This window comes from Eptatretus burgeri, chromosome 23 (assembly GCF_056783735.1).
Source record: "Eptatretus burgeri isolate ZD-2024b chromosome 23, Ebu_testis_v1, whole genome shotgun sequence".
NCBI lineage: Eukaryota > Metazoa > Chordata > Myxini > Myxiniformes > Myxinidae > Eptatretus > Eptatretus burgeri.
Genome location: NC_140983.1, coordinates 1,268,120 through 1,290,754, shown reverse-complemented (window position 1 = coordinate 1,290,754; position 22,635 = coordinate 1,268,120). Strand labels below are relative to the sequence as shown.

The window sequence follows — 22,635 nt, the reverse complement described above, 5'->3', positions numbered from 1 at the left end:
ATGTCTCTTGCAAAGCTTTGGCGAGTTATCGCCGGTACCCAGAACAAATTACACATTGCTGCCATTCAACAGAAGGATTGCCCAACCAGTCCGTGAAAGACTTCAGCCACAGCCGTTTCCACTGGCAACATTATGAGAAGTTGATGGTTGTTCGCGTCGTTAAAGCAGAAGAAGAAGTAGAAGTAGAAGATAAAAGTTATTGTTGTAAGAATGTCTGTCAAAGCCAGGTGTAAATGGCAAGCATCACGAGGTAATCGATCTGAGGAGGGAAGGAATACATGGAATTACAACCACTTTCACCAGATGTATCAAAATGTTAATTTTCGTTTGTAAAGATTTGATCCATAATAAAGAATGGCAACAACTGCTTTGTACAATATTATATCAGAACTAGAACGGCTGTAATGAAGTGCATGGTCTCCTCACCCCGAACGCTCATTCTGAACAGAAACACCAACGTTAACTGAACACGCTACCATTATAGCACTGATTGATTATTCGGATTTCTCACAACCACTTTTGTGCACATTAAGACTAAATTGCGTCAATAAAGGTGTTTATGAAAAAAAATTCAAACTATATTCCCCATGGCTGGTCGATCATGTGTGTGAAGTTTCACATTGATCTGTGAAGAAGTTCTGGAGAAGAAGTGGAATATTTTTACATTTTTATTTTCAATCCAATATGACGACCAGAATGTATGGCCTATGACGTCATATATTTAATTTTTCACTCACATCGGCTCGGAGATCAGATCGATGAAGTTTCAGATTTTATGGACAAGGATTTCGATTCAACCAATTATGGCTGGAAAAATTACGTCACCAATAACGTCATCATTATCACCCAACATACCCCCTTGGGAGTTCATTACATGTTGCAAGTTTCATATTTTTTTTCATTGAGCGGTTTCAGAGAAAATGATGTCCAAATATTTTTCCATTTAATCAAATATGCCTGCCATCCCATGTGACCTATGCCATCCCAGCGTTAGCAATACAACATTCTCCATGGGGAGTCCCATGTTTAAAGTTTCACATCGATCAGACAAGCGGTTGCAGAGAAAAACATTTTAAAAACACAAATATATATATATATATATATATATATATATATATATATATATATATATATATATATATATATATATATATATATATATATATATATATATATATATACATACATATACAAGCCGGTAGGTGGACATGGGTAGTCGACTACCCAATAGAACCTGACGCGATGGGCCCGTTCGATGGGGAATGACCTGAGGATTAAGCACAAGAAAATTCATGATTATCGCTTCAAGGGTTAATGCTGCAGATTGTTTTTTTCGTTAAAATACCCCCACATTTAGAGGTTTTTCGGCCGTTGCTAGGCAACGGAGGGGTCCAGAGCAACGGTTCTTTCTCACACAGTCTCTGAGATAAAACGAACTTCGTTTTTTTATTGTTTTCGACCAGGGTTCATTCAAAGTCTATCTTCTCCGACAGTTTTCATAGGATCCGGCTGGAAATTTTTGACAAAGAGGTTGAGTATAGTGCGCATAAAAGCCTGGAAGCCGATTTTTGATTTTCGAAAAAATAATTTTTTTATGATTTTTCAAAAATTTCAAAGTCCCGTTGCTAGGCAACGGTGGTGTCCATAGCAACGGTTCTCATTTGCACACAACTTGGTCATGGTATGAACCTACCAACCAAGTTTCATCGAAATCGCCATTGTATTGACGGAGCACTTGACCGAACAGAGGGACAGACAGACAGACAAACATATCCACGGAAATACTGATAATAAGGGAAGAAAAAAAAAATCTCAATTTTTTTTTTTTTTGAGATTTTTTTTTTCGACGAGATCGACTACCCAACATATATATATATATATATATATATATATATATATATATATATATATATATATATATATATATATATATATATATATATATATATATATATATATATATGTATGGACAATAGACCCCACCCACACTCTTCCAGCCGAAGAAGCTGCATGAAGCAACTCAAGAAGACCTACACAAGGTAAGTGCTACGCTGTTTCAAACCTTTCCCAGAGTTCCTCAACAACTATAAAGACGTTTACACAGAGTACACACATGAGAATCCCAATGTCATACACCCCCTCAGCTATCGGACCGGTTTCATCACTTATTGGCGAATCATCAGCGACAGCGCAGATAGCAATGCATACCAATGAGGCTCTCAAGCATGTACTACGTGCAAACGTCAGAAGCAGTCAATAAATAAAGAAAGACCCACTCACATCTCTCACCTGTGAATGGAGGGAATAGCCAATCAGCTCTCACCTAATCAACTAAACCGAGTTGCTGGGATTATACTGAATAAACAATTGATCCACTTTGATCACTCCAGTCGTGTTGTTGGCTGTCTGCATGTTGAAAACACTGATGTAGTCTGATTCTCACCGACCCTACTCCATTTTTATTCTGACATTGTTTCTTATTTGTAACTTTTTTAACGACAGCTTCACAAAATCTTTCTAATTTTTGCAGGAGTGCTGAGCCTCCACTGACAGAACAACCTCTTGAGGAAGAGCTGATAACTGGTGCAGAAAAACCTCTTGAGGAAGAGCTGATAACCGGTGGAGAGCAACCTCTTCAGGAAGAGCAGCTAACTGGTGCAGAACAACCTCTTGAGGAAGAGCTGATAACTGGTGGAGAGCAACCTCTTGAGGAAGAGCTGATAACCAGTGGAGAGCAACCTCTTGAGGAAGAGCTGATAACCGGTGGAGAGCAACCTCTTGAGGAAGAGCTGATAACCGGTGGAGAGCAACCTCTTCAGGAAGAGCAGCTAACTGGTGCAGAACAACCTCTTGAGGAAGAGCTGATAACCGGTGGAGAGCAACCTCTTGAGGAAGAGCTGATAACCGGTGGAGAGCAACCTCTTCAGGAAGAGCAGCTAACTGGTGCAGAACAACCTCTTGAGGAAGAGCTGATAACCGGTGGAGAGCAACCTCTTGAGGAAGAGCTGATAACCGGTGGAGAGCAACCTCTTGAGGAAGAGCTGATAACCGGTGGAGAGCAACCTCTTCAGGAAGAGCAGCTAACTGGTGCAGAACAACCTCTTAAGGAAGAGCTGATAACCGGTGGAGAGCAACCTCTTGAGGAAGAGCTGATAACCGGTGGAGAGCAACCTCTTGAGGAAGAGCTGATAACCGGTGGAGAGCAACCTCTTGAGGAAGAGCTGATAACCGGTGGAGAGCAACCTCTTGAGGAAGAGCTGATAACCGGTGGAGAGCAACCTTTTGAGGAAGAGCAGATAACTGGTGCAGAACAACCTTTTGAAGAAGAGCTGCAAGTTGGTGAAAAACAACCTCTTCAGGAAGAGCCGCAAGCTGGTGAGTTTTGAAAATGAATCTTTTCTTAAAATAAATTAGTTATCTCGGTTCGTTTGGGTGTTTCGGCACTTGTTGGAGGAAACACCTGAAAATGGTTGTTGTTTTATTTATTTTTCACTGTGCTGGTGGTGGCTGCTTGTTCCTCATGACAATGACACGAGCGACTTTCCTCTCACCGTAGCAACCATTACCGTGCGTGCTCCAAACATTTTGGTTTGATCCTCCATTAATGCCATAGTAGTGTTTGAACAGCTTTTCACCCCTCTCTGTTCATCCTTCCGTCCATCCCGCACTCCTCGGCCTCCAAGTCACCACCAACCTCTGTTGCCCAGCACTGAGCAAAGACCTTGCCCAGCACTGAGAGTTGTTGCAGTCCTGTCGATTACCCAAATGTGCATGCAACGACACGAGTGCAGCATTTCCATCAGCCTTGAGAAATTCAACATGGATGCCACAGATCCCAGGAGCTTTACCCCCTTTCAATTGGTTCACCGCAGCCGGTGTTTCCACAAATGAAGGTGGTTCATAGTTGATGTGATGGTCAGCAATGGGGATAGTTACACCCTGATGTCCAACTCAACATCTGGTAGGTTAGCCTGGTACAGCCGATCAAAGTAATCGGTCCAGCAGGCCTTCACTTCGGACTCCTCTGTCAAGAGCCCAATAACCTCCACTCTATCTGCAGTCCGCCGAGGGACGGGCTTGGAGGAACGCAATGTACAAATTCTTCTGTAAGCAGGATGAGAATCACGTGACCATAGGTGATGCTCTCTCCCTTCACAGATTCCTTGTGCATAGGCCTCCTTGTCCACCCTCAGCGCATGTACAGTTTTACGCCTCAACTCCCTGATCAGCTCAGCTTTGCCATTTAGCCTGGACCTACAGCTCTGGTCAATGATATCCATTGTCCCTTGGGAGACATTTCTTCTTCGCCTGACGGTGGTTCCAAAACATCCATCTGCAACATCAAGGATGGTGTTCTTGAAGGCACTCCACAACTCTTCAGGATTCCCAAAGACACCCAGACTCCCGAAATCCCCACTCAGCCTGTTCTCAAACAACTCAGCCACCCTCCCATCCTTGAGCTTGCCAACATCCAGCCGAGGTTGGGATGGTACCATTCTCCCGGATTTAAGCTGAACCTTCAGAGTTGCAATAACAAGCCTGTGGTTGGTGTTGAGGAACTGAGCACTCCGATCGACCCTGTAGTTCTGAATCATCCTCCAGCGACCATCAACGAGCACATGGTCAATCTCCTTTGCCACACCGCCAGCGTTGGAATACCAAGTCTAGCGATGAGGCTGCGGGCACTGAAACCATGAACCAGCCACCCGAAGTCCATGACTTCTTGCAAAGTCAAGGAACTCAGGGCTATTCTGGTTCTAGTTCACAGTTCTAGATCAATGTGGACCAACACATGTCTCATAACCATCCCTATGAGCTCCAGTCGATGCATTGAAATCCCCCAAGAGAAGAGTATCTCACCTGGGAGATTCAGAGAATGCAACCACAGACTCGAGCGTGGCATGGAATACATCCTTCACGGTGAGATCACTCACCTCAATCGGAGCATATACAGGGACCAGGGACATGACACCCAAGGAGTGACGAATCCTCATTCTCATAATACGCTCATTGACCTGTGTTACCTCAATTATCATGGGAATCAGCTAATTGGACACAACCAGAGCAACCCCTTGGGGATGGTAACCATCAGAGCGACCAGACCAGTAGTAAGTGTAACCACCCGCCACGATCTCGACGCAATCCGGTCTCTGAACCTCAGACAGCGCTGCAATACCAACGTCTAAATGCTGCAGCTCAGATGATAACAGACAGGTGATCATCCTCTCTTAGGGATAGGACATTCCAGGCACTCACCCGAAGGGACCGCCTCAGGTTAACCTGAGATGACCACCTTCTGGTGGACGACACGTCAGCACCTCCCTGACACACATGACCGCAATCCGACCCAGGAAGGTGAACCGTGCTTTTCCTCCAATCATCATGGAGTGGGCGTCCCGAAGGCTTTGCCCCAATCCCGTCATCCGGTGAGCCACCTTGTGAAGGGCAGCTCCACAGGAGGGACTCCCACGGAGTGGGTTTTCAGTTTTCTTTGGGTTTTCTTGATGTATTTCGCGGAATGAAGGGTTTCACTGTGGCCGGAGTGCAAATCCTGCCACCAACCTCCGATGTAAAGGTAACCCAACTGCAGGAAGACGTCCGCAGACACAGTTGGGCACCAGTTCTGGGACACCCAAATTTAATATTGAACTGATGGGACAAAAAAAATGGGAAAAATATTTCACCATTCTCCAAAAATATCACAAATACTGAAATTTTCGTCAATAATTTAAATTGTTACTCACTAACTGTTAATAGAACCAAGTGAAAACCAAATGAAGGAATGGATAAAATCACAACCTTGGTATTTTAATGGGAAACATAACGGATGTGAAAAATATCAAAAATGTCCGGTTGAAGAAATAACCGGAACAACTGTGAACGAGAAAACATCTGAAAACGTAAAACACATTCCCCTTTGTATTCGGACTTCTTCGTCTCCATGTTAAATGGTGGGACCTTTAACCTTTAACCTTTTGACCAAATTATTGCTTTGTCGTCTCCATATTTTCATTCTGTAGCTTTGTTGAAAATTTGATAACGAAAGCTCAAATAATAAGTAAAATTTCAGGTCAATTGGATGAAAATTGACCATTTTACGTCATGCTCACCTTTGACCTTTCGTCAAAATTATTAATTTTTTTCTCCAGGTTCTCATCATAAAGCTTTGTTGAAAATTTGATGGACAAAAGCTCAAATGGGGGGGGGGGGAGTTATGGCCCGGACAGACGTGCGCACGCACGCACACACGTTACGTGATTGCAAAACCGAGTGAAGCACATCGACCGAGAGGTTTAAAAAAAACTTTAATGGATGTCAAATAATCATGAAGGAAACAATATAATACACTCTTACAATGACATGTGGTTCAGGAGGAGCTCAGACGAGAACGTTGAGAGTGGTTTATCATTTTATCTCTGTTAAACAAAGGTATTGTTATGTGGAAAGGGGAAGAAGGGGGGGGACGATGGGGGGCGATCTTCAGTAATTAATTTGCCTGTGGAGGACCTGGATAATTGATTAATTTATAACCATTTTTCATATCAACACTTTGCTTTATACTGTTGTAACCACGTGATCGGTCCAGGAATGACTGAATCATGTGGGCCATCAACCGGTCACGACCGCCAGCCAAGTTTGATGTACCAAACCAGGTATGCATGCCGAAAGTCGCAATACCTCGTCAAAGGGCACGAAGCTGACTGAGGGTTGCGCGCTCGCACGGTGTGCCAGTCAGATGTATAAACCGAGCGGCCGGTTATGTGACGTTGCTTCACTTTTAGTCACTTTTAGCCAATTATACAACCTCAAAGGTGTTGATCGTGAAAACTCAACCGCTCGTACAACAAGAATGGAGGCCAGGCAGGACTTCATGGATTGTTATTAAAATGTAGACCACAGCAAATCGTCAACAAAAAAATTTCTTCACAGTTCTTTTCTTCGGTCCCGTTCATGCACTCAACAAGAAAACAGTGCAAACAATCAAACCCGGAAGCGAGCTGTGCATGAGTTCTGGAGGCAGAGTTGTACGGAAAACGGAAAACAAACATCTCACTGTACATACACAACGGATATCTATTGCACAAATAGTATGTCATGCTTATCAAAACAAATGATGAGAAATAACTGTCGCTATACTCAACAGTTTTATTAACCCTTAGAGAACATTCCCACAACAACACCATATTTCTGTTAATCAGCCTGTGCTTTTGTAGAATCTCTCTCTCTCTGTCTCTCTCTCTCTCTCTCTCTCTCTCTCTCTCTCTCTCTCTCTCTCTCTCTCTCTCTCTCTCTCTCTCTCTCTCTCTCTCTCTCTCTCTCTCTCTCTCTCTCTCTCTCTCTCTCTCTGTCTGTCTGTCTCTCTCTCTCTCTCTCTCTCTCTCTCTCTCTCTCTCTCTCTCTCTCTCTCTCTCTCCTCTCTCTCTCTCTCTCTCTCTCTCTCTCTCTCTCTCTCTCTCTCTCTCTCTCTCTCACTCTCTCTCTCTCTCTCTCTCTCTCTCTCTCTCTCTCTCTCTCTCTCTCTCTCTCTCTCTCTCTGTCTGTCTGTCTCTCTCTCTCTCTCTCTCTCGTCTCTCTCTCTGGAAATGAAAAAAAAAACTATTATTATTGTTGTTAATATTATGAGTATTAATGTAATCAATGTTACAAGCTTTTTAATCAAGCTTGTTTAATATTTTTAATTTAATAAATATTTAATTTAATAAATTAATCAAGCTTTGTTACAATGTAATCCTTGTTTTTGTTATTTATTTTGGAATTATAATTCCATGGAAGGACCTATTAAACTGCCCGAAACACCTTAACATGGCGCGTGTTTAGAAACATGAGAAATCCTCAGGATTCTTTGTCGTTAATGAGTCGAATCAACTCAGGATATCATATCATAACTAAATCTAAATCTATTCTCATTTTGAACAGCTTCCAGGGCTCTGCTGCTGAGCTCGCTGGTGAAGCTTGGAGTTCTTTCATATGACCCCCCCCAATATAAATTCCTGACGACGTCAGTGCCTTTGGGAGCGCTATTATTGACCTTTGACCCCGGATGACACAAACCCAAACTACGTCACTGTCTATACGGCACTGTTTCGAGACATTAAACATCCCGGTGTCTTTAATGAAGAGTTGGCAAGGTATTGTCGACACCAAGAACAAATTACAGATTCTTACCTTCACCAACGACAACCATGTCAGGCCTAGCCATCCGGTTCCTGAAAGACTCTGGAAAATCGTTCATGGTTTGAGCACGAGACCTCTTATTCAGGGACATGGTATATGAACAGCGAGCTGGCCAAGAAGAAGAAGAAGACTAATTAACAAACCGACATCTCATTTCCACAACACACAGATACACACACACACACACACACACACACACACACACACACACACACACACACACACACACACACACACACACACACACACACACACGTCTGAACACGGTGGTATTCTGTCCATTGACATGTCTCTGTTACAATATCTGTTTTATCTTGCTTTTGCTTCATCTTTCCAGGTCTGCTTCTCTGTAAGAGTGAAGATGATGAAGGTGAGAGTGGTGAAGATGATAAGACTGATGACATCGAGAGGAAAAAGGACGAGGAATTTGAGGAGTACGAAGTGGTAAGGAAGACATTGGATAACCTCCAGTGGGGTGTTAAAGTATTGTTTCGGTTGTGGGGGTAGATGGAAGAATTTAATGGAGAATATAGCATTGTGTAGAGTTGCTTGGTCCGTGGACGTGTAGGAGGCATCTCGATGTAACTAAGTAGGGAACCTGTGAGTTTAAGTGTTCGTGTCACCACACGAGGGGGTGGTGGTGAGTTAATTAGCTCGGGTTTAAGAATAAGCTTTCCCAGTATGTAATCGCCCATCTGTAACTTTTCCCTCTGTCTTAATAACCAAATCCATGAGGAGGAGGAACCAGGCGTGCCGGGCAGGCAGAAGCCCGACTTCCCGGGTTTTGTGCGAGCAGGCCATGCCCCGGAGGTGGAGCGTATAGTCGTGATCAAAGAGGAAGGTTGGCTTGTGCATTTTGTGGAGAGCCGTGATCAGAGTGGAGGCACGAGGTGCATTGATTTTGGAGAGGTGAGAGCGGAGGGTGAGCACACGCCAAGGAGGACGACACGACCATTTTATTAGTGTTGATTGGATTTGGCTCGCGTGGTGAAGCAAGACGCTGGCCTTTGGCTCTTGGTTGAGTCGCGAGAAACGAACCCCGAGTCTCGTGCATGTCATAAGCAGCTGCACTGGGGCCCTTCAGCCTTATTGTTGAGTGCCGCTCGTGGATTGTCTGCGTACGTTTGGCCTGCTACGAGAGGACAGCCATTTTGTGAGCCAATACACGTGCTGGTGGAAACGCCTCGATTCCAGTTCTACAAGGACCAGCTCTGGGCCAAGCTAAGTGCAGGACGAGTTAAAAAGGAAGGTTTTTCTTTTCATTTTGAGTCCCCTTTATCTGTATTTGAGTCTGTGTGAGAGGCACCTCGACTGTAGGATTTATTTACTTCATTATTATTATCATTACCTTTTGAATTATTGTTCTTTGTAAATATGTTTATGTTCATTGAATGTGTTCATTTAAATAAACTCTGTTCGTGTATTTGTAGTGGGGTTCGAGGATAAACCCCCCTGTGCATCTGCTTCGTTCCCCGTGTTCCTCCGCCCGTCCGCCATTGTGCCCCATGCCCTTCGAGTACATGTGATAATCTCCGAGGATCAACTTGTCCGCCTCCTATTAATAAGGAACCACTCGGCCGTCCGGGGGGCTGGTGGTGTTGACCGCCCAGCACCACAAATTGGGTCGGGGGGTAAACCTGGGCTGGCCACCCCTGCGACAGGGTGAATGAGTCCACTTCCATCGATGCTACAATTTCTCAAATCACAAATTCAAACACGAATTTGTTATCTTATTGAAGATGTCTACCCATATTATTGAGTATATTATACTGTAGTTATTATTGATCGACAATGTGATGATTACTGAGTTTATGTGAAATAATAATTTAATCATGGCTGTATTATTTCTCTTATATTCCACAAGCGTTGTTGTGAATGTCTGTTTGTGCCTTTATCAGATCGGGAACTGGGAGGTCATCTCCAAAATTGGAGAAGGAAGCCTTGGATTGGTTTACCAAGTAAAGAACATCAACTCTTCAGTGGAGGTACAAGCTTGTGGTGCACTTAATGCCTTCCTTTCACTTTACGGTAGCTGAAACAGCTCTTGGGAGAGCGAGATAGAACACGGTGGAGGGACACAATGGAGGGACACGTGGAAGAAAGGGACGGGAAGATTCTCCTGTATCTGAATTCGTCTCCTTTGTTTCTGTCGAGAAGAAAGATGCTTTTTCTTTAGACTTACAGGCCCCAAGTCATTCCTGCAGAAGATTCCATCATTGATGTCGGTGGAGAGCCTACCTCCACTTGGCTGAACAGTTCATGGTTTGGACATCAGGTCACGTATGGGAGCATGTCCCAGAGCAGCGCGTCACTGCGTCCACTTTCCGCCGGTACTCCAGGGGCCTCCGTCTGGCCATCCTCAAAACGGATTGCCGGGCCCATCCCCATCTCCTTTCGATGCCGATCAACCTGCTGCAACTACGAGGCACGTGGTCAGCCCATTGGCCTCCTCCACTCACGAGACTCCATCGCTGAGAGAATCTGGTGAGCAGGATCAGCGTCAGGAAAACGAGCCACGTGTCCATACAGCCGCAGCTGACGCTCACGGACTGTGCAGGTAACAAATCTCATTTGAGTCTCTCTCAGCAACCGCTCGTTGGACACAAAGTCTGACCAGCGATAGCCAAGGATTCTCCGAAGAGACCTGGTACCAAAGGAATTAAGTCTCCGTCTCAAATCTCTGGTCAGAGTCCAAGTCTCACATCCATAGAGTAAGACTGGAAGTACCAAGGACCTGAAGGCTCAGACTTTCGTCCTCCTGCATAGGTACCGACAGCACCACACCCCATTATCCAGTGAATCCATGACTCTCCAGGCCTGACCCAGACGTCTGTTGACCTCTGGCTCACAGCCAGCAGAGACATGAATATCACTGCCAAGGTAAGGGAATCTCTCCATGACCTCAACATCCTCACCAAAAACAGGTACAGTCAGGATAGCAGCATCCAAGATGTCATTGAAAGCCTGGATCTTCGCCTTGACCCAGGAAACCCGTAAATCCAGCGGCTCCGACTCCTCACTCAGCACATCGAGGACCCCCAAATGGACGTCCAGAGTCTCCACAAAGATGACTGCATCATCTGCGAAATCAAGGTCAGAGATCTTGACATTCCCAAACGATGCACCACAGCTTGATCTCTCTGACATCCTCCCCACAATCCAGTCCATACAAGTGCTGAAAAGTGTGGTGGCCAGTACACACTCCTGACAAACTCCAGTAAATACTGAAAATAAGTCAGAGATGGCACCACCACATCTCACAGTACTCTCAGCACCAGTTCAGACATCAAATCGATCAGTTTTGGTGGCACCCCACGAAGACTAAGAATCCTCCAGGGGGCATACCGTGACCTGATCTGCAAAACCTCTTAAAATTTCAAATCAATTGGATGAAAATTGAGGATTTTAGAAATTTGACCTAAGTTGTTGACCTTTGGCCTGCATAACCTTTTGACCTCAAAAACAGAAGGCTTCCAGCTTGTCACTATTTCTAGCAGGCCGTGAAGTTTCATGGACGGAGTAAAAATGTGCAAGAAGCCCATTGATTTTTGAGGTCAAAAGGTCAACATATTCCAACAACGTCGGTCAACTTTTAAAATCCTTAATTTTCATCTGATTGACTTAAAATTTGAAGAGGATTTGCTTATTTCGTCATTGAATTCAACCACCAATTCTTTTTGAGGTCAACATTGGCCAAAAGATCAACATAGGCCGAAATTCTAAAATTGTCAATTTTCATCCGATTGACTTGAAATTTGAAGAAGATTTGCAGATCAGGCAACTAAATTCAACCACCAATTATTTTATAGATCATGCAAGTATTGTGCTCTGCACGATGTCTTTCTTGTTTGTGTGTTTGTCACACTACTCCTCCTGCAGTCCTCAGCCAATTACACCTCGACTTGCAACAAAGGATCAGCGTGACTCCAATGTGTCGGGTGTTTTTTTTTTATCTTTGCCGGAGAAAACCGTCTTGAGGAAAAGTCGATGGGGCTTATTAATTCCATTCATTATTTATTTTCCCATTCCTGCCCCCCTTCCCCCTAATTCTCATTGTTATGCTCATCATTGCCTTCCTGCCCTCATTCCCACTTCTCTCAATTATATTTTTTTTCCTCTTCCAATTGCTGCCACTCAACGAGATTCACTTGTGGTGTGTCCATGTAATCATCCACCTATTCCCCATTTTTATCCTCGGTCGAAACATCTGTACAAATGGATGTAATCATTGTATGTCACGACAAACCAATATCATATCGTTTAACCGTTTTCTCACATTGTATCGAAGTTGTTTTCATATGACCTTTTGTTTTCTCTTTCAGGTTGTTTTGAAGAAGGCAAGATATTTGAAGGATTCCATGAAAGTAAGTTTGTGTGAATGTGGAGACAACTGTGTTTTAATTACTGAACTAATTGTTTAATTTATCTCTGAACTGTCCTGGTGGAACGTTTGTCTGTGATGGATCTTTCTCTTTTGGCCCCTGAGGCTGTGAGTCCCTCTGTGTGAGTTACAACTTTGTGGTTACAGCGATGGGGTTAGTTAACCTTTATACTGGTTATAGAATGAATTTGTTTGATTTTTCTCTTATTGTTTTTATTCTTTTTCTAGCTCTACGATGAAGCTGCCATCATGGTGAAACTTAATAATCCAAACATTGGTAAGTGTGGATTTCACTCAAACTTATCACAGGATGAACAAAACAACTAAGAGATAGTGTGTTTCTGTGGCATGAATTTATCACTCATCACTCAACCATTAATTTTTCTTAAACTCAATCAAACTAGAGTTCAGGTTTGCAAACACCCTTTTGGATCCGTCTCTTTATACTGCGTCACGGAACGTTGGTGCCGCTGAAGCAGCTTCCTGAGAAAGGGTTACACTGGATAGTTTGCCATTGCCTTCCTTGAAGTAGTTAAGCCAGCAGTTTGTCATTTGTTCAGGGTACCAGTGATAGCTCGCCTACTCTTCGCGAAGGACACCGTGGGATCCTTAATGTACACCAACTAATGTCGGTAGACGGGATGGCGGTTCAACGTCCATCCGAGGGACGGCACACACATTGAACCACCCTGTCTGTGACACACTATGTTGATGACTTGTCATTGGAAGGGTCACACGGAATTTGCTTGTTCATCATGTTGTTTAAAGGTGTTTGACTTTGGGTGGGTTTCTTATGCCATCTTAACTTGTGCTCCACTATCTTGTTTCCCTCCAGTGAAGTTGATTGACATTATTGAAAATCCGATCTCGAACCAAGTGCTCCTCGTCATGGAGTATGCCTCTGGAGGTGAGGTTTCTGAAGTCATTTTACTGAAAATCTACTGTATGTGTCCATCAAGTTCACTTTTACTTGAGCACCTGTGGTGGAGATTTCTAACCAAAAGAGAAAACCCTTTTAATTTAACAGATCGCTTATTATGGAAAAACACATTTCTGTGGAAAGAAGAGCTTGTCTCAAGAGTTCAAGCAGATTTCTTCATCTGAGCCAGAATGCATGGCCTTTTATACAATTGGAAAATCGGGAAGGGTCAGAACATCATAGGGGACGTGGTCAATCGATACCAGACCACAAGAAAGATTTGTTTGCATTCGTTGTCCTTTAAGCAAAGAGAAAATAATCTTGTGAATAATTACAGCAGATAGTGCTGTGAAAGAATGCGTGTCTTCCCTCAGGGGTGTGTATGCACAGAAAACCTTCATTTACTTTAGGCAATGATAAGCATTTATCTCAGCATGCAGATGGAGTATCTGGTTTGCACAGCTTTTGCACAACAGAGGTCCATGACCTCAGCAGTTCGATGAGACTCCTGGTTTGATAAGAGGACCATGGAAAGACAGAGTTCGTGTTTGTACAACTTTGCAATTGAATGGGAGGCCAGAGTTAATGAGACTAATGCCTTTGGGGCCTTGATTCTCCGGTGTCGCCAAAGTAGTTCTCCCCAATTTGCGAACCAAGTGAAAGGTCGAAGATTATATTGTTGCAGAGTTAACTATCATACTATATATATATATATATATATATATATATATATATATATATATATATATATATATATATATATATATATATATATATATATATATATATTTATTTATAAAACAACCTTCAGTCTGCAATGATTTATGAAGTATATTTTTGAGTAACAAACATAACAGATGTGTTCATTTTTCCTTTAACTAAGCATGGACGAACAACATGATCTCTTACCAGGCCCAGATGTACTTGGGCCAGGATGGGGATTATATATTCGTTGTTATTACATTGGTTAATCAATGATCCTAAGGTTTAATATGGAAAGATATATCAGTTTATAGGGAATTAACAAGACCACAGTGTAGTGAACATTTACTCATGGCCTGTTAGTGTTGACTCTGCAAATTTAATGAGCTCTGACCGTGTCATTGTGAGAGACGTGAAAAGCATAATTATCCTGCAGACCATTGAAATCTTTCATCTCAATTCAGCACATGTGAACCATTCTTTACAGAGTGATTTCAGCCGATACTTTACAACAGATTTTATACTTCCATATTGTTTAAATGCAAAAATAAAGAGAAATGAGTACATAATTTGTGGACAAAAAACACATTTCAACATGAAAAATATTTGTTTCAGTGTGATTAATACAGAAACACCAGTGTTTTCCAATCGTCAAATGATCCATTGAGCTTTCCATTCCCAAAATGTCCATGCTCAGAATTCACTAGATGGAATTAATGATTTTACTTCCACACTCGTCTGGGTGTGCAATTTTTCCACATATCCACAGAATCCATCATCATGAATTATAATGCTATTTATTCTGTTCTCATTCGGTCTGTTCTTGTTCGTGTTCTGATTTTGCAATTCCACTGAAGTATCATTGTTATGTGTTTATATTACCCGGAATGAATGTCCCAACTAGTCTTGAATAATTGCTTCGGTGGCAAAATCTCTCCGAGTTGAAATGGAAGTGTGGGTCAGAAACTAAGAATCATGCATTTTGTCTCCAAAATCTCTGTCCCAACACACCACGACATTTACTTCGCACTTTCGGCACTCGCGACGTCAGGCCATGAGTGAGCGGGTCTCAGGCACAGGTCCCATGGCCTGTTGATATTCACAATCCACCCCTTGCTGTTTTCTCCCATTTGTGTAACTGCCCTCTGGAAACTATTCAATCACATTCTCCCCTCCAAGACCTCAAGCAGGTGGTGCACCACCATCCCATGACATGCTCCATCCTTTCCTCCTCAATACTTTTTTTGATCCCCATGAACCATCATTGCACTCCACCTTCTTACTTCCACTTTCCTGTGTCCACTCCCCTTCTCTCTCCCCTCTTCCTGTTCATTTGCTCCCTTCTTGTGTCCAACTGTGCCATTCTGTGACAATGCTTTTCCATGACCTTCGATTTTTCATACAAATTTTGTCAATTTTTTTTTTGACAAGTATGTCGATCGCTTCCATTCGTTTGTCTGTCTGCTCACCTTTAATCGCCTCCAGGTCACAGTTTTAAACCGATCTTCATGAAACCACCACATGGTAGGGTTGGTCGTCTGACAGAATCCTATTTCTTTTTGAGGTCAAAAGGTCAAAAGTGGAAGTGAGTAAAAAATCATCGGCCAAAGGTCAACGTTTGTCAAATTTCTAAAATTGTCAATTTTCATCCCATTGACTTGAAATTTGAAGAGAAGTTGCATATTTTGTCATTGAATTCAACCACCAACTATTTTTGAGGTCAACATTGGCCAAAAGGTCAACATAGGCCAAAGGTCAACAAGGGCCAAATTTCTAAAATTGTCAATTTCCATCCGATTCTCTTGAAATTTAAAGAGGATTTCCATATCAGGTCACTCAATTCAACCACCAACTATTTTTGAGGTCAACATCGGCCAAGATTTGTAAAATTGTCGATTTTCTTCCAATTTTCTTGAAATTTGAAAAGGATCTCAGCTCACTGAATTCAACAACCAATTATTTTTCAGGTCAACATGAGCCAAAAGGTCAACATAGGCCAAAGGTGAACAACTTGAGTGGGATTTCTGAAATCCTTATTTTTCATCCGATTGACTTGAAATTTGAACAGGATTTGCATGCCAGGTCATTTCATTCAACCACTAATTCTTTTTTCAGGTCAAAAGGTCAACATCGGCCTGATTTCTAAACTTGAAATAAGGCCAAAAACGATATATATAGTTGCGGTTCTACAAAACCGTCTGCCTCTTAAGGCAATGGCACCCAACGTACAGTGATCCCCAGGTAGTTATTTCATTAATCTTCAAGCAGTTAGACCTTCCACTCATGTCTGGTGGGTTAATGGGATGAAGTGCATTGCATGGGTCGAATAGCTCGGTCTATTAACTCTATCTCTACCTTCTATTCTGATTTCTAATCCAACCGTTTCCTTTTAGCCATGGTACAAGTCAAGCAAGCAAACAAACACGCCATATAATGTGTGATTGAATAGCAAACACACCACGATGCCTCCCGTGGCTTGGAACCACCACCACCAAACTCCCTCCAACAAGCACACCACATATTTCACCACACACGCATCGCGCGCCATTATTTCATTCAAATCTGCGCACCAATTTCCAACCGGCATCTCACCCTGATCACCTCCACTTCGGTGAGCTCACTCACAACTTCGGCCACAAACGCTTCCCGCATGCGAGAAAAAATATTTCCACACCCCTTTACACCTCCGCATTGCTACAATTCACCACGATATGGAGGAGGAGTCGCGGGAAGGGCAATCCAGTATTTTTCCCTCCCACCTCTCCCGAAGCGTACTGGGTTGCGTTGCTTGGCCACCCACGCCAGGTATTGTGAGGCTGTTTGTCCTCATCTGCTCTCTTTCTTTCTCAACTCTATCGGTGTGTGTGTGTGTGTGTGTGTGTGTGTGTGTGTGTGTGTGTGTGTGTGTGTGTGTACGTGTGTACGTGATAGCGCCTGTTGTAGCATGTGAAGATTGTCGAAGTTTTTTAACGGGATAAGTCTGCTCTGTGTCTACTTTTGTAAATTGCTTGCCTTTTGCCGCACCCCACGAATTCCTTGCTCTCCTCTGCTGTACATACGAATAAACCCAATTTACTGTGCCACATACTTCTCACCATTGTAATTAAATGCTTGTGTGGAGATGTTCCCAGCTCGTTTTCGTCTTTTCCTTCGTTGGTCCAGCATGGTTCGTATCCTCGCCGAGCCGGGACGTTATCCCCCAACGATCTGTTTTTGTAGCTGGTACATCCTTGGGCAGTTACGCTCGGCTGCATCTGATCCGGTAAGGTGATCCGGTTTGAATAAGGTGTACCGATGCTATGTCCTCCGGTAATTAGATCACGTGATCTTTCGATAAACGATATCAGCGGGAGTTATTGGTCGTGGTCACCCTAAGTCACGTGGTCGAGTTATTGGCGTTAACGGTCGATTAGCGACCCACCCCATCATGAAGTTATTCGTGTGCGACGGCCTGCGATTCCGGAGAGTCTGGTGGGAACCCAAGGTTGCTTCCCCTCCTCGTGGGTTTCCTCGCCCTGACCCCAGGTCCCCAACAATATCATGATATCTCAAAAAGTTGTTGACGAGTGATGACAAAACGAGGTGGATGAGATGGTCAGGTGACACGAACAAGCCAATTAGATTTTGGTTCAGATCGAGCCCATCGGTGGGGATACAAAACGTAAACTGTTCAACCTGGCGGAGGTATGCGCTCCACTGAGTGCCGTTCTACTTTGTTCTGTTTTACCAAGTGTCGCTCTATGAATGATTTTTTATTGTTTTATTTCTCATTCCTCCATTTTATCATTCCTCTACTCGTGTTTTCTCAAAAATGAATAATCTCATTTCTTTGCCCTTGTATGTTTACGTTCGATGTGTGCAGGTTCACTCCAGGACCAACTTGTTTTGCAGAAGAAATTTTCTTTACGTAAATCGTGGCATGTCATGAAGCAGGTGAGATGAAAGAGCTTTTCAGCCTCAGTGTGATGTTAATGTGTTTTGAAACTCGAAATTGTACAATGTTAACAATCACAATCTGTCTCCATGATTTAATATTTTATCTCTTCCTTCCAGATGGTTTCTGCTTTTACATATATGCACAGCAAGAACATTGTGCATCGGGATATCAAGGTAACCCACTTGTGTAACACTGCAATGAAAACCATATTTTGTTCAGCACAGCAAGGATGGAATGGGGGTGGGAAGTGGAGAGGGTGGGAAATAATAAAATTTATATTGTTGGGTGATTATCAACAAGGGGGGAGGTGGAGTTTGGGGGGCTGTCACATATCCACCCTTTTTGTGCTCATTACACAATTCATTAGACCTCCAAGAAAGCTCGAAAAGATGTCAAAATTAAACATCCATTTCAGTTCGGTTTCAGTGTGTGATAAGCAGAACTACCCACTGTCGGAGTGTGTATTTAATTATTTATGATCAAAGGTTTGATGGTTGTTAATATAATGATTTGTGTTTGCTCTTTAGCTTGACAACGTGCTTTGCGACGATCTGATGACCGTGAAGGTCATCGACTTTGGCTCTGCAACATTTTTAAAACCAGGTGAAAAACTTTATGACGACTGTGGCACACCTGGCTATATGGCCCCAGAGATCTCAGAGGATGGCTATGAAGGTCCCCCAGCCGACGTGTGGTCACTGGGCATCCTGTCCATGAAATTATTTCTTGGACTGGAATTTGATGGATCTGACATTAACAAAGTGAGTATTGTTTATTGTGGTGTCATGATCATCATCACAAAGACATTTCATCATTATTATGTGCTGAGTTGCCTTTTTCAACATTACCTCTCTGTTTGTTATTTTGAAAACAGTTTTTGCTGTAGGAAGTGTCACGGATAGGTTGAAAAGTACTTGGCAGGAGATAACGGAATGTGAATAATTTGTTGATAAAAGTGGATTAAGTTTGTGGAGAGAATCTGCACAGGAGATTGACAGTGCTGAGAGTGTCAGGATGTGCTCAGGGTGTGCTAAGTGAGTGTGTGGTGTGAAGGGGATGCTGAAGGTGTTGTGAGTGAAGGGAGTGTTGATGGTTTGGTGCTGGGATGTTGTTGTTTGGCTTGTTCAGCAGACACCATCATGGACATATTGCTCATGGCGATGCTTTTGATGTTCAGATCTGTTCGTTTGATGAGTGCGCGTTCTGCTGGATATTCCGGTTTGTTCGGATTACGTCACAAATGCGTTTGTTTTGATTCTTCACAGGAAATATCAGAAGCCAGCAAGTATGTCAGAGTGATATCCAAACTGTCACCACGTGTCGGTGTAGATTTGGCTTTCCTTCTGACTGGGATGACTCGTCACCATCCTCGGTCAAGATTCACCATGGAGGTGAGGGTTGGACACCGTTTTGAACTGTTTGATTTGCATGAACAAGTATGTTCACACGTGCTGGGGTTGCTGACCTCCTGTTTTGGTGGAGCAAAATGCTGTTGCTCACCGGTGGACGTGTTTCCTGGTCGTGCTTATATTTGATTCCACCATATTCTTTTGCAGGAGCTTTCAAACCACCCATGGTTCGGAAAATGTCCCTCTTTGTAATTTTTAAGGTAAGTAGCACTCTTCTTGTAATCTTAATATATTGCTTTTGTATTTTTTTTTTTCTCCAGAAGATGGAGCCTCATGGAAGAGCATGGTGATGGAGAGCATGAACTGATCGTAGGGCAGTAGGGAAACTATTAGACAAAATAAACATTAATCCTTTGAACCCTGAACTCCTTGGACTTTGGGTTCCACCACCCTGGGCTCCCGAGAGAAAAATACAACCGCTCAGGTGTATGGAGGTTTGAATATCAGCTGGGAAAATGGCCACGAGGGTTCAAAGGGTTAACTTCCGGTTCTGTATCTGAGTGTGTTAGACTTTGGTGGTGCAGTTCCTCTTTCCAGTTTATCAAAGCTAAGTTTTCAGAACAGATCCGTCGTGTCTCTCCATCTTTTTGTCCCTGTGCTGTTGTTTTTGTGTAATTTTTTCCATGTTTAACCGGATCTTCTTGTGGCGTTTTGTTCCTGTGACTGTCTGGCCTCACCAAGGATAAGATGAAGGTTTTTGATGGAGGATGATCTGAGATCGTGGTGAACAGCACTCTTGAAGATCTCGAGGGAAGGATGAGATTCAAGAGTGAATAAGAAGAACAAGAAGAAGAAAGTGGTACAGGAGTTGACTTCCTGAGGAAATGGAGCAACAGCTCGGTTGGCATCAATTGGGAGGAGGAAATTCCTCCTGAGGAAATGCCCCACTGAGTGATATGAGAAAAATTGCTGTGACGTCACTGGTACCCAGAGGATTCCAGGAAGTGACAGCACCGGAAGTGCTGAACTATACCTGAAAAAGTTTGACTGAACTGGACAAAAACACCCATCAAGCCTTTGAGTTGACTGGAATTGTTGCGAAAGTTCCTTCTGTAAATCATTCCGGTCTACAGTGATGGAACTCCATCCTGTGCAAGTCCGAGGTACATTTGGGCACCTTATCCGAACCTGAACCCAAAGCCCTAACCGAGTTCCGTCTCATAACTACCCCATACCTGTCCCCTTCTTTTCAGAAAACTCTTCCAGTATGTGACATTCTCTCTTCAGATGAAGAAACATTTCACAATCTGTCCTTACTTTCCAGGTGGTTCCAATAATTGACTCCATATTACTGACGCTGAATTCCAAGAAACAAAACTTTTTTACTTCCCTGTCTGGATACTTTCTTGCTTGCCTGTCCTTTTCCAGATATAATACTTTTGTTCCTTGAGCGTCGGTATGATGCAGTCTGGCAGCCTTCAGAGAAATAGCTCCTCAATATGACCTCACCTTTCCCCTCTCAAACGTCTGACAATCTTGCCCGACTTTCCAGGTGACTTCATTAAATGGCTCCACAGCTGCTGATCCGGAACTGCAATAATCCAATCTTCTTGTTCTCTGTTCAACCCTTTTTCTACTCTTTTCTTGATATTTATTTGATGGCCGCCATGATTCAGGCTGGTGGTGGCCTTCAGAGAAATATCTGAACTTTTGTTTGGTATGACAGAACTTTAATATACAAGAAAACAAATATGACAGATCAACCAAAACTTTTCGTGCTGCACTTCTCGAGGTTGAATAACAGCTCAAAAATATTTGGTGAACATGTCGTGTTTCTTTTCTTGTATATTGGAGAAATATCTCCTCAATGTGAACCCCTACCCCCCACGAAATTCACCTTCCGAAGAATAAGCTCAAACTTCACCTTCAATCTTCCTCCTATTTTTCTCTTTCAGTTAAATTTAGTTTGGTGAATGTTTTGGGTTCAGTCTTTCAGACTTTTTTCTGCCCTGTTGTACCTAAGATTTCCCAGTCATTGTGTTGTAGTTCGGAGAGCCGTCCTCCCATTCTGGTTCAGGAGGTCACGGCTCAAGCCGATGAAGCCTTTGTCGCTCCTGTGTGAAGCGGGGCCATCGCCGTGAAATATAAAACACACAGGAAATGGCGCTCTGTGCTGAGGTGCGGCGGTGATAGTCATTGTTAACCCTCGACTAGGTAAAGATCCCCGGGGGGTTAAACAGCATGTTGAGGTCTGCACCACAGTTGTGTACTTCACCTGAGTATGAGTTGGATCATCTGGTGGAGATAGTCACCCAACCGGAGATTGTGACCCAATTGACGATAAACATTGGAACACACAGACCACGTGTTCGGCTTCTCCTATTGGTTGTTATCTCGATTTGCGGGTTTCAGAAGGTTGGAGGAAGTTTTCCTTGAACTAAAAATCTCCACCTCCTTTTTCGGTAAAGGATCATTATTCATGAATCAAATTGTGAAACTTTGTTCCTTTCAACTGGTTCTTGAATCTTCCTCCTTTACCGTTATTTCCCCATGATTCATGCATAGAATACACTTTGCAGTGGAAGATGATTTCCTTCTCCTTTGAGGTCCAGCTCTTTTCAGTTAATCTTCTCCAATTCGTCTGGAACTTTGTAGTTGTTGGTTGTAGAAGAGGCGACGCTTTGCTTTTAGCTTCGGTGTCGAGCTCTGCCCTCTCGTGAGGCAGGGATCCCCTTCGTCACTGGAGAAGGTGCAGTCATTATCCTTTTCATCACACATTCCGGCTACTCGATGTCACCGCACAGACTTCGGCCTCAGCCTCCCAGGGATCTGTGTCCCTTTAGTCATTTTCTGTGACTGATTGTCATAATTTTGTTTTTTTCTTTTTGTATACCATGTCGAGGCTCGTGTAAGAGCTAATACACAGAAGATATAACAAGGCAGGAAACAAGACCGACGGGAGAGGGAAGCACAAAATAGTGGTGAACAGAGACAACAGGAGATCCGTGGAAGGGAGAGGGATGTGTTAATTCAATGTGGAGGACGTGAGACTTTGTTTATAAAGGAAAGAGAAATGTTATTGCCAGTTGAACATGTTTGATGATTGTCAATAACCAACCAGCCAGGTGAACTGAGATGATCGTTGAAAAATAAGATGAGTGAGTGAGTGATG

The 22,635-nt window shown here is 43.2% G+C and overlaps 2 protein-coding genes across 3 annotated transcripts; both read left to right on the top strand.

Moving 5' to 3' along the window:
• On the top strand, positions 1–14,112 carry LOC147007940 (uncharacterized). The gene is made up of 8 exons (XM_085866224.1): positions 1–88; positions 2,680–2,835; positions 2,968–3,375; positions 8,513–8,619; positions 10,074–10,160; positions 12,498–12,539; positions 12,785–12,833; positions 13,392–14,112. Exons 1-8 carry the CDS (start codon positions 1–3, stop codon positions 13,658–13,660), a joined length of 1,206 nt encoding a protein of 401 aa, XP_085722350.1. The 3' UTR covers positions 13,661–14,112.
• A 3,658-nt stretch (positions 14,113–17,770) lies between these two features.
• Positions 17,771–21,000, top strand: LOC147007939 (sperm motility kinase 2B-like). Of its 2 annotated transcripts, XM_085866128.1 has the most exons (6): positions 17,771–18,110; positions 18,231–18,287; positions 18,642–18,875; positions 19,380–19,505; positions 19,671–19,723; positions 20,205–21,000. In XM_085866128.1, the coding sequence occupies exons 1-5, from the start codon at positions 18,030–18,032 to the stop codon at positions 19,713–19,715; spliced, it is 543 nt and encodes a 180-aa protein (XP_085722254.1). In that variant the 5' UTR covers positions 17,771–18,029; the 3' UTR covers positions 19,716–19,723; positions 20,205–21,000. The 2 variants fall into 2 exon arrangements, with proteins under 2 accessions (XP_085722254.1, XP_085722253.1); XM_085866127.1 differs by having other exon boundaries at positions 19,380–21,000.
• The last annotated feature ends 1,635 nt before the right edge of the window (positions 21,001–22,635 follow it).